This window comes from Semicossyphus pulcher, unplaced genomic scaffold (genome assembly GCF_022749685.1).
Source record: "Semicossyphus pulcher isolate SPU_LCO1_2020_fin unplaced genomic scaffold, fSemPul1.0.p SCAF_13, whole genome shotgun sequence".
NCBI classification, from domain to species: Eukaryota; Metazoa; Chordata; class Actinopteri; order Labriformes; family Labridae; genus Semicossyphus; species Semicossyphus pulcher.
In genome coordinates this window covers 5,109,664-5,122,023 of record NW_027211637.1, presented here as the reverse complement: position 1 = coordinate 5,122,023, position 12,360 = coordinate 5,109,664, and the positions used below count along the sequence as shown (strand labels likewise).

At 41.2% G+C, this 12,360-nt stretch overlaps 2 protein-coding genes across 2 annotated transcripts in view; both read right to left on the bottom strand.

Annotated features, from left to right (window-relative positions):
* The window catches only part of vstm2l (V-set and transmembrane domain containing 2 like), a 67,311-nt gene extending 65,605 nt beyond the window's left edge, over positions 1-1,706 (bottom strand). Inside the window, exon 1 of the mRNA XM_069660207.1 lies at positions 1,409-1,706. Coding sequence (XP_069516308.1) covers positions 1,409-1,526 — 118 coding nt within the window. The 5' untranslated portion in view covers positions 1,527-1,706. The remainder of the gene's footprint in view (positions 1-1,408) is intronic.
* An 8,307-nt stretch (positions 1,707-10,013) lies between these two features.
* ctnnbl1 (catenin, beta like 1) overlaps positions 10,014-12,360 on the bottom strand; it is a 54,443-nt gene continuing 52,096 nt past the window's right edge. The window contains exon 16 of the mRNA XM_069660436.1: positions 10,014-10,638. Coding sequence (XP_069516537.1) covers positions 10,550-10,638 — 89 coding nt within the window. The 3' untranslated portion in view covers positions 10,014-10,549. The remainder of the gene's footprint in view (positions 10,639-12,360) is intronic.

Genomic DNA, 12,360 nt, shown 5'->3' with positions numbered 1-12,360 from the left:
AATAATAAAGCGTATCAGCTAGTTCATCAGGGTTTGAATCAGTATTTGGATCAAGCAGCTGATAAAAATAAGGTGTGCCAGATTATGCAGACTACACTTGTGAATGCAATGTGTAAAAAACATGTTTCAACCAGTTTTAGGGGACTGAAATGATTGGATTAGACTCTTTTAGTATTTATTTGGTACTATTTTTTAGTATTTGAACAAAAGTGGTGTTACGCATAACACTCATGCTTCTTAACTTATTTTGTAATTACTTTTTCTTTGGTGCATACATGATCATACCTGACAAGGTTATTTTTTTTAAGTGAACGATGTCTCAGTTAGAGGAATCTTATCTAAGTTTAACACCTTTGAAATTTGATGCATTTCTGGTCTATTTCAAGAGAAAAATGTTGCATAGTGCAGCTTCTTTGCGTGTTGCAAACTGAGTCATGGGGCGCCTGAGTCCCAGCTTAAACTGTCCTGGAGCACCGGACAATAGAGCACGAGTACAGAAGTAAGAAAAGTTAGTAATGGACCGACTGTACGACTCAGTGCCTCAATGGCATTGAGACACTTAGACTTGCTGGCTATCACCTCCTCTCACTCTCTGTCTCCTCCTTACTTTAGTTTTCAACCAACACAAACACATCGAGCTGCCGGAGCATCTGCTGAGCCAACAGAGTGACTGACACCTGTGGAGATGGGCAGGCTGAACCAAAGTTACCAACACAAACCCGTCACACAGTGTTCGTGTGTCAGCCTGTATGACGTACCAAAGTGTAAACACTGCAGGCCATTTAGGGAAGTTCCTGCTCAGAAAAGAGGAGGGGAGGATGTTTAGTATAGATTTCATGGCGAAACTTAAAGAAAGAATTAACTTCCATCCATCAGCTGACATCAGCTCTGCTTCCCCCCTGCATGAATCATCCACTGATCAGGAGAGGAGGAAGAATCGGGGGCTGCAGCTCTCAGAGAAAACAAAATCCTGTCAGTCATGAGCGCAGGATCAACATCCCAGACTGTTAAACCAGCAATTAAATCAGAGGATCCTTCCTCTCGTTAATGAGCCTGCAAACAGTCTGAACATACAGATTTAAATAACACTGCAGACCTTGTTGATCTAATATGATGGATGGATATGCTCTGACTGAGAGACAGGTTAATACATTCTCTGCACTAACATGAACTCTTTATCACGTAATAGCAAGAAGCAACGAGCTCTTTGGATACTAACAAAAACAAAGATAACACACATTTGCATGAGTTTATCAGCCTCAGCCCCTCAGCCTGTGTGCTGCTCTTTGTTTAATTCCTCCTCTGCATGTGAGCAGATGGCATCACCTCTCAGCACACTGCCTCCTCTCATGTCCTCTCATGAATGAAAACGAACTGAAGGGAAATCTGCAGCGGGTCTCACACCTACCGTTCCCAGAGATGTGGTTCTCTATCTCGCCGTGTCCAGCTTGCCTCGTGCAGACACTAAGTTGCAGGTAGAGTCCCACGTAATGTAAACTCCCCAGCAGCACCCTGAACGCTCCCATTTCTCTTCTCTTTTATCTGCGCTCCTTTTTCACATCGGGTGGAGAAGTGCTACTCGGAAAAGGTTGTCTCTTTTCTTTCTTTTACTTCTTCTTTTTTCGCAAAATCCAGGTGACTTGTTCCGGTGAGCAAGCGAGTGTGATAGGCTACTTGTGAGTAATAAAGAGACGGAGAAGTGGCTGCAGCCTCCCTCTGTGCCAGCAGACTGACTGAAGCTCTGCTTCCGCTCAGTCGGCTCTACATGCGGCGGAGGGACTTCTCCCAAATGGGAGGTGCCGCGGCTTCCGTTTGGGAATATCAGCAATGAGAGGAACGATATTTTAAATACAATCAGTAACATTAAACTTTACGACGTTTAATTTTTCACCAATGAAATGCGCTTTTACGACACCATTAAAGGTTCACAGCCCCAACAGGTTATTATTATTTGTCTTTGCTTAATTAATTTTAACTGAATGTTAAACGGATAATCATCCAAACACCCAAGCGTTGAATAGAGCCAATTACCTTCTTTCTTGTGTTTAACGGACTTGAAAACTTTTTCTTAGTTTTTTTCCTATCAGCATTGGGATCTTGAATAAACACAGAATGTTCTGCCACACAACAGTTTACGTTCCTTACAGTAGTGATCTAAGTTTTTCTTCCTTTTAATCGCTCTGTCACTGTTGGAAGGGGGCGGGGTTCAGTCTAACAGTCAGGATCGTGCAGCCTTACAAACTGATGTTGATGACAGTAGTTGAGTTGTCTGATCTCTAAAATCGATACAATCTAAACAAATCACATTCAGTCAGTCTTTACGAATAAGATTGACCTTAATAAAGCTCTGCCCCTGCCTGTGTGGACTTGCAGTGATTGTTTTCCCACAAGGCAAGTGTCAGGAAAGAGCAGCACACTGCAGCTTCGGTGTGTTGCTGTCCATGGTGCTGAAATGCACCCTCAGTGTGTAACATATTGATCAGTAAAAGATAGAATTTCCAAAGACAAGCTGCACTATGATACGGGCTATTGGGCTTTATGGAAAGTAGTAAGTGCTTCTATTATCTTCATTGATCTTAAATATTTCTCCACAACAGGGCAACAAATCGCCAGGAGTATTTTGTCTACCTTATTGGGTATGACAATATAATGTGACCCATTTTTCAAGGAAACAACCCGGACAAAGCTTTTTATTTTAACATCTTTGCTGACTGGATTTAAGCATTAAATGCTTTCAAATGAGGCCTTTACATAGACTAACAATAAATACGATTCTCCATATAGGACATTGAATGAAGATAGGTTTGTTTTTTTTATGTCTGTCTACATAGACTTGTTAGTCTAAAATATGTTGGCTGTGTGTTTCAAACAGTTTTTTAAAAACAAAAGAAAGATATCATTCATCATTTTCATTTGTGTGGACAGGATTCACATAATTATGCAGTAAGGTCGGATTTAAAGAATTAAGATATCCTGTCGATGCCCTTTTTTTCTGTTTTAAAAGTCATCATCACAAAATGAACAGGCCTTTGCTTTACATACGGGAGCACTGTGAAATGTATATGTTACCACTCATTGTGTCTTTAACTGCAAGATATTCAGACACAAAGACAGCAAACATTGTGGCTTTGAAACCTGCTTCAGGTTTTCATGCAGAGTTAATTTTTCTTCAGATCAGACTTGGGTTGAGTGAAGGTGAACACATGCACGGACTTTGTGTTGGTGTTTCATGCATAGAAACGAAGAAAGAATACAGATAGAAAGCAATTAAACAGCAGCATTTCTACTGTAAAGGTTATCAAAGAAAATAACTATAAAAAATATAATACAAAAACTGAAATATATACTTCTTTTTAGAGTTTTATGTAAGAGCTGTAAAGTTGATCCAGGAAGGAGTGTGCAAAACTTTACAGTATGAAATCCAGAGATAATGTCCAATGTACAGAGAAAATAATCCAGTGTGCATTAATGTAACACATCAGAATCAGAAATACTTCATTTATCCTCTGGGGCGTTACAGTTGGTCCGACACAGAGAGAAGCATGGAGAATTAAAGAAAACATAAATAGAGGCTTAATGTTATTGCAACATGAAGTGACAATGTGACAAACTAAAGAAAGCCTGCATGTTTAGTGTTACTGGTTGACAGTATTTTGCCCATTAGAAAACTTAAGACAGGCAGGAGTTTGCAACTGTAATTCTGCTTGAAAGCTTCCTGTCCATTAACACCGCTCTTGTTATTTTTTCATTATAGTTATTTGTGGACACTTGAAGTCTGCAGATCTATAATCAGTCACGATCACTGTCATGAAGAGTCCTTTGGAATGCCCTCCATATATATACCGCACTGATCTTCACCATTTTTTGCGCCCTAAATTCTTTTAGAGGCATGTTTCACCTTACTGGACCTTTGATTTGAAGTGCAAGCCTGCTTTGTAACCAAACCTTTTCTGAAAATCAGATCCAGAGACCCAGCTGTAACCCATATCTGAATGTCAACACGTTGATTGGATTACCTGACTCCAATTACCCTTTCAATAAAAGCCATTATTCCGGTCATTGCTTGTGCTTTCTTCAGTCCAAAACACATCTATCCATAAAAGGATGAAAAAGAATACAGTACAACTGTTCCTACAACTTTACACAACAGTAACAACAATAGAAAAATTTAAAAGCAACATATTGAATTAAAAGCAGACAGTAGTACTTTAGTGGGATGTGGTGCTGTTATGGTGATCACCAACTGGTGGTCAGTTAACATCAGCAGCATCATTAGAGGGGCATGTGCCTCAGTTATTTATTTTTCTATGTCCCAGTAAAACAGTAATGTGTTTTGGCATTGCCCCTCATGTAAGGAGTGAGAGTGGCCAATTTAGAGGAGATAACTTAACAGCAGCTGAACTCAGGCAGTGTGCTGCTGCAGCCCCACAGTTGGACTACGGCAGCAATTAGCAGCTTTGTTTTGGGCCCATGAGTTTGACTAATGGCAGCTTTATGTTTGTGAACTAGTGCAATTGTAAAGCTGCAAGGTGAGGTTGATGTTGAAGAATAAAGGAAAATTCATTAGAGATTTGAACTCTCACAATATCTATATACAGGAATAGGTTTTATCTTGCTATATAAAGTCAATCATGACTCATCCCATCAGCATACAGTCGATGTAGTGCTATACATGCTGATGGAGTGAGGATGAAAACAGTGGATGGAAAACCAGTTCAGAAATAATTCAGGAAACAAAATTTGGAGATATTTTTGAATATAAATTTTAGTCTAAGTCTGCATGTTTCTGTTCGCACAGTTTGACATCATGCATGCTAGTTTTGGTCTGTAAGACACATAAAAGCTTGGGTGGTACCAGCCGCTTATTTTATCACATTTTTCTTCTCTAACATCCTAAATTGGTCTTCACGTTCCCCCTTTTTTTGAATGCACCTTATTTGGATTAGATTAGATTCTTTATTGTCCTTTCCAGGAAATTTGTTGCCATGGTCTGTACAGTGCATCTCAGACACATAGGTTATATAAATACCACGTACAAAAGGAACATAACATAATTACATGACACATACACACATAACATTGTCCCTCCCTTCAGTTACCGGGTGTTTCGTTTAAAGATGCTACGGCGGAGGGAACAACACTCCTGTCATAGCGAGCCCTTTTTACAGGCCACGTGATGGAAGCAGTGTGAAGGATGAATTGAGGGGGTGTTCGGGGTCGTGTGCAATGCTCTGTGTGTGATGCTTTTGCTGTTGAGGTCTGAAGGGTTGGGGGTAGGGTGTTCTTATTAGCGACAGTTAACATGCTAAAGACACAGATGGAGCAGTACAGGTGAATGGGTTGTATTATGCTTTTGCAGAGAAGCAGCAGCAGGAGGTGGGGGGCAGCAGAAAGAGGCTTGAGTTTGCGGATGGCAGGCGGATGGCCACTAATCTGTGTTCAGACAGATATCATTCAAATATATTCTCATAAGATGAGGGCTGTATAGTAATTTTTAAGGCTTAAAACAGTCTAATCAGCTGATTATGTAGGTTTAATCAATGTATTTGCAAAAAAGGGTAATGGATGTGCCTAACAGTATATCCAGTAATGTTTAGTCATTATGGTTTATACATTGCCTTTTGGACTAAGTTCAGAAGTATGGTTTATACAGTACTGATCACATCCTTGGTATGAAATCAAAGAGAAAACATATTGTTGATTTGCCATAAGACTGTTTGTTTACAGCTGTCTGAGCAGCGTTGCAGCTGATGCTGATAGAATTGTAACGGAGTAGAAGTGATAATGATATTATTAAGGTGACTCTTCCTACGTAGGCAGCGACCAGCCGACCATGACATTTAGATTTCATCATTCCAGGAGATACCACAGCAGCACCAAACAAAGAAATAAGCAGCAAGCTGTTTTCCTCCCATCACAACTTCCTGATGCAATTTAAAAATCTTAAAATTAAAATCCTGTCAAATGTTGCCGTCATTGGACCAATTCAGGTCACCCACTGTCTTTTCCTGAAGCCATTAGAATAGGAACAGGCCTCCTCTTACCCTGTCAGCATCATTACACTGACTGTCTGCTGTTTGTATGACTGAATATGTCAGCTCCAAGTCTGCTGGTCGGGTTAAGCACAGACACCTGTCACATACAGTGATCTCATCTGGCAGTGGACACAGGTGGGTGCCACCTTTCCTCCTCATCATGCTGCTTTTAGCTGTCCTGGTGGGGAAAGCCTCTCTGACTTCCCTTTCCTGAGGTTTATTGTTTTGCTATAAGATTTTATTACTAGTATTAGGTCTGTGTCACTGAGGACGTTAAAGTCCACAACAGCAAAGTTTGGAAGAAAATTATTTTATTGCAACGGAAGCAGCTATGAGGAATCCAGTTTGGTGAGCTTGACAAATTGCAGACTGTCCCAACTGCCCTTTTAGTGAACAGAGATCTAAATTAGAGGATGCTATCATATTAGCTGTGTCAAACCATGCACTTTTATTTTCTATTGCTTGTCTGTATAGGCCTACTGTACTGCTCCACTTAAGGGAGCCAGTTTGCTGATTTTCAGCCTCAGTCCTATCATGCTATTATGGGGTGCTTATGCCATTATTGTAGGAAAAAAATGCAATGTCGCTCTGTGCCTTTGGAGGACGCTATCCGCTTCTCCAATGGAAAAGCTCCGCCAGACTATGTGAAATGTGTCATCTGGTGGAGGCCAGGGAGCTTGCTAAACTACAGTTCCTCAATCCAGGACGCCCGCCTCCAATGTCATGTCTCGTTCAAAATCGTCAGGTTTGAAATGTAGACTGCAGACCCAGAGATTTTTTAGACGATCCACCGGTATATTCTCGTCGTGTTTCGGATTCTGTACCGTTCTGAGCTATTGCCTGCAGCGAAAACTGTAGTATCTCACTCCAGTGTCTCTCGCTGGGCCAGAAAACATTTGCTTCATTTATCAGGGCTAAACACAAAGTAGCCTAACACTGAGGCTAATAAGATATTAGTGTATTGTAATTCTGACTGGATGAAGACTTAAAGTAATAATCTTGAAGATTTTCATTTAAATAAATGTCTGTTAAGTCACTATCTATCGCCAAATGAGGTAACACAATGGTGATTGAGCCTATGGCCCACTGATGATAGTCTGTGCATTTGCAGTATTGCAGACTGGGTGTCTGTGGCGACATTCGTGGAATAAGTCACAAGCGGCGCCCAGTTAGTGACACGTTTTCCATCAGCCAGCAGTGGTTGGTCTGCCAGAGAGGGTAGGCGGAGCCAAGCGGCTGCTTTTCTGGTCTCTGCAAGTGTTGCGAGTAAACAGTAATCTACTATGGCTGAACAAACAAAGAAAAGGTCGATGACTACAGATACAACTTCAACAATAAGTGAAAATCCAAAGAAAAAGAAACAAGCTTGACGCTCAGATGAAGGCAAACAGTCTAAAAAGGAAAGCGACCGTCAGCCAGGAAAATCAAGAGTTACAACCGGAACCAACCGTGGACGTCACACATGCAGCACTGTCTGTATATCTGGGAACTGTGCTCCTGCAATTACCGTTTATTGCCATAGGTGCCGCCAAAGAGAATGAAACTGAGATCTTTGAGATTACAACTTTAAGGGAAAATCAAAGTTGTTACATTTCATCCTGGCGACATGAATGTCTTTACCACATTTCATGGTAATACATCCAATATGGTCAGTCTGACCAGAGGGATGACAGACTTACAAACTGAAATTGCCATTCATAGAGCCATGCCATAGATGGAATGTAATGCTGTCATACACCAAAACGTTACGTTGCAATGCCCCTGTGTTACACTTATGTCCCTGAGCTCACTCTCAATGGCAGAATACCTTCTTCTCTCAGTCCCTTCTAAAAAGAGAGGAGCCCAAAAGCACAGCGGTGCAGTGTTTGCACTCAGTCATTCGGAAAATACAATTATTCTCTTTCCCCTCGGCTGTGAAATTGCTGTACAACCGCTGTTAAACACGCCGCAGTCATAATCACTGATAAGAGATGCATGGGGCCGGGCCTCCGCTGCCAATACAATATGCAAACGACGCCCTGCCGTTCTACCCATCTTGTTACTGAGCTGTATTATCGTTTGTAAAGATACGCAGGAAAGGCAACAGATGTGGCAGCTGTCAGTGAGTGGCCCCCTGTTCCCACCTATCACTGCTTCCTGCAGGTGAAGTGGTCAGCGATCTGATGAGGGCCCGGTGCATTAAGTGATTAATAATACATGGATACACTATAGACAAAACACCTATACAAATAGACGGTGGGGTAATTAAGAGCTTTCTGCTAAAGGGTGTCATTTTAGCGTTTACATGTACACACTAAAAAAAGTCATTGCAAGTCCTATTTTATTGTTTTCAAATGTCAGGTTCAACCCATAGACTGTATAAAAAGATGGACGACATGACAGCTCCCTAAAAGTGGAGTGAAAACATTTCTATTGCCCCCTGCTGACTGGCTGCAGTATAGGTCATAAAGCCGCCTCTTCATGTTAACAGATGGGACATGAATCAAACTATAAAATCAAAATACACGCCAAATGCATTTTTCTCAAACATGGTTTCTGTCATTATAGTTAGTTCTTATCATGTTGATTTATGTCCAAGAGTTTTAATTAGTTATTTGATGCTGTCAAAAGGACGATTGACAGCTCTGTTGACAAATCCGGCTCCTGCAGCCGATCTGTTCCGGATTAGCAGAGTAGAACGGCGAGAGGAAACGTAACTAAAAGAATCACTACAGCCAATGTAGTTCCCATATCTGTGAACGTCTGCTTCAGACCAACACAGAGAAGCTGTTCTGCTGTTAAACATGCCAGCGTGCGGGTTCTTTCCTGTTTTTTTCAGTAATTTAAGTGTGTTTTGGTTAGCTGAAGTGGCTACGGCGGCTCCACCCACCAATCTCTTCTGCGCAGCTCTGGCGCCAAATGACGTCACCATTGCAAGATGGCAGCACCCGTAACGGGGGCTATTTTGTCATCAGTTTTTCCTACAATGAGAGCAGATGGAGATGGGCCGTCCATCTTTATATACAGTCATTGGTTCAACGGATGTCTGAAAAAGGTAACGGCAATTCGACAATTATACACACACGATTTGAAAGAGGCAACTTTAAAAACAAAAATGGAAAATCTCAATGATGTGCAGTCACATATTTAGAGTTTCATAAGAACATTATTCCAAGTTCTGCAGAACTTCCTGATGAAAAAACTCACATGCAGGAAAGGTCATACATTGGTTAAAAATGAAACAAACTGCCTTCACTTCTGGGTTATTCAGTCAAGCATGAGATGGAGAGCTGCACCAGTGGCTGCTCATGTATGACAGCAGGGGGTGGGCCTCATCTTCATGTTGAAGCTGGCGTAGAAAAAAACAAATACATAAAAAAATCTAACATATATATTAAACTTTTTCCTTTATATTGTATAATGTTTGACACTACTGTGTGCTACAACAAATGACGTCATATCAGAGTGAAAAGAGTGAATAAGCTCTGCAATACAACATCCTCCTCCATTTGCTCTGCAGTGATCCCTTTTCTCTCTAACACACTCTTTTGCTCCTGAGCATAAAGACAGCAAAGATACAGTGAAGAATGGTGCACAGTACAGGGGGAATAATACAGTAGGTTTGTGAATACAGCTCTACCATAATACACCTCCACACTGCTGTACGTGAGCGCAACGTCACAAAGAAAAAACAGCAGTGGGCTGAGAGCTCCGGGAGGCTGCTGAGATCCAGCAGTGGGTGGGTTCAGACAAATAACAAAAGAAGCAGGTCTTTCTTCCAGTGAGGTTTCTCTCTCTGCAAAGGAAGCCGCAGATATAAGTGTGTTGTCTCCATCTGTGCCTCTGTGCAACAGTAACCAAGAGTAGGCATAATGAGATTCATGTGCAGAGACGGTTATCAACAAGCTGTGCCAATCTTACTCACTAAACCCTGACATTAATCAAACAAACCAAACAAGCAATCAGATTTTTATTACCAAATGTTTTATTAGAAAATATTTTACACTCAAATCCAAAACAAACAAAGCAGGTAAAGTGGGAGAGCCAGGGGAGAGATATTAAGTTTGCAGATGTCTGCAAAGTCTGTAATTATCCACAGTCTCTCTGAGTACATCTCATTTTCTCTGTCTCAATTTTCTGCTACCAAACTCGACTCTCACGCTTTCCACAGTGGGCAGGTTTACATGCACAGCAATCTTTGAGTTTTAACCTCTGGCACATAAAGTTTGTGCTTATAAGATAAATCAGATTTCAATCATCAAAAAATACCAATTAAATGTAAATTACTATTCCCAATAAGATGACTTAACATTTTCATCTCATAGATCTTACAAAGTAAAATTAGCAAGAGTAAATAAACTAAATTGTTTTCAGAAGACTACTGATCGCAGTACTTCTGTGCATGTAAACATGCCCGCTGACTATATGATGTTACAGGCTTTAGGGCACAGTCACCATCCGTCCCAAATCTGAGAGTTTTGATGTCCTCAAATGTAAGAACATGTTTTCGTATGAGAGAGAGAAAATATTCTAGATTAGAAGTTGTCTACAAGGTCCATGATCCTCTTCCGCTCCGTCTCTTTGAACTCGTCACTCTTCCCATCTCCGATGCTCTCAGCATATTCTGCAAAAGACAAAGTCAGACAGTCAGAGGATTACTTGACTTGACAGCACAACAGTGGGCTGTCTGGCATGTGAGGCTACAGAGAAACATAATTGGAGCCAAAACTCAGCAGATCAAACCAAAGGCCTGAATGCAAGTAGGAAAACAATGCATGTTATAGAGAATGGCCTGAAAGGCATGGTGAGAGTGCAACAACAGCACGAGCTTCAGTAACTCGGTTAAAATAATGAGTCAAAGGTCTTTGTGTTCTGAATCTCAGACACTCAGCATTGAGGCTGACCAACCCACCCAAACTTCTAATATATTTAGTTTATATTGACAAAAAGATACAGAAAAGCAGAAAAACGTCACATTTAAGAAGCTGGAAATATTCAGCATTTTTCATCAAAAATAAACCAAATCATTTTCTGTCACTCAGCTCTTTCTCCTTATACTGAACCATTAGCAACAAACCAGTTTTTAGCACACAGCTCCTATCTGCATCTGTTTTACTTCACAAAAATAGTCAGTACTGCATTGGGTTAAACTGCAAATGTTTATAATTAAAGGACAAAAACCGAAACAAACTAGGTGATTGACTCCTATAGCCTAATTTAAAATAAATCGATTGCACAGGGCATGGAGGTACTTTTGTGTTTTCTCTCTAACATATTTAATTATGTTTCGGCAAAGCACAGAAGGTTCTGCTGCTGTGGCAATCTCAGAACCATCAGCTATCGCTTGACAATGATATAGCTTCTGAGAAAGGCGTGTACCCAGCGATTAATAGGATTAGTATTAAAGGATGTCTCTGCAACCCATGCTACACCATTCCACCAAGTTTCATGAAAATCTAGACAGTGGTATTAGCAAAGTCAAACAGACAAACAAATGGCCCCAGAAAAAAACATAACCTTATTGGAGTGGATTGAATCACCACAAATTGTCACACTGACGGTCTGTGGCCCCGGTGCTGTGCTTCCTTTTCCTAGTTGGTAATGCAGCCTTGTCCCTCAGTGGGAAATTTAGGCAATGACCACTTCCTTTTTAAAGAATATGTTTTGTGGCGTTTTGCAGCGTTTTGCCTTTATTGATAGGAAAACTGAAGAGAGACAGGACATATGGGGAGTAGACAGTGGGGGATGACATGCACAAAATGATCAAACCGGGAGTTGAGCCTGCGATCAGCGCGTCGAGGACTGTAGCCTCTATACATAGGGCGCCTGCTCCAGCAACTGAGCTAAACCAGCGCCCCGCTCCTGCCCCCATTTAAAGTAAAGAATAATGAGAAAGAAGAAGTAAAGAGATGCTGTAACTACAGGGTGAAGTGAACTATTTTCAGGAGATGTCATTGTTCTCAGTGAAAAACAGACGGCTGAAAGACGGTGCATTAAAGAACAACAATCACTGAATAGCCTTTCACTTTGTCTAGACATTCCCAAGTCTGTCCCTCACTTTGTAACAAAATGTCTTATTACAAGATCTCTCAGAGGAAAAAATCCTCATAAATCATGAGATATCTCATAACGGCGACTGTACTGAGATCTGTCCTCTGGCTGTGCACAGTAACATGTTCAGGTGTGCTGGCAGGGCTCATACTTCATTGTGTGCTTCTGAGTGTTTGACTGTTTTCTTCATTTGTGCGTCTGCCTCCCACGCGAGGCCTTGGAGACCGTCAAACAGTCGATTTGTGAGTCTAATGCGCAGAAAGAGAAAGTTGCAGCTGCCGCAGCCTCAGTGGGG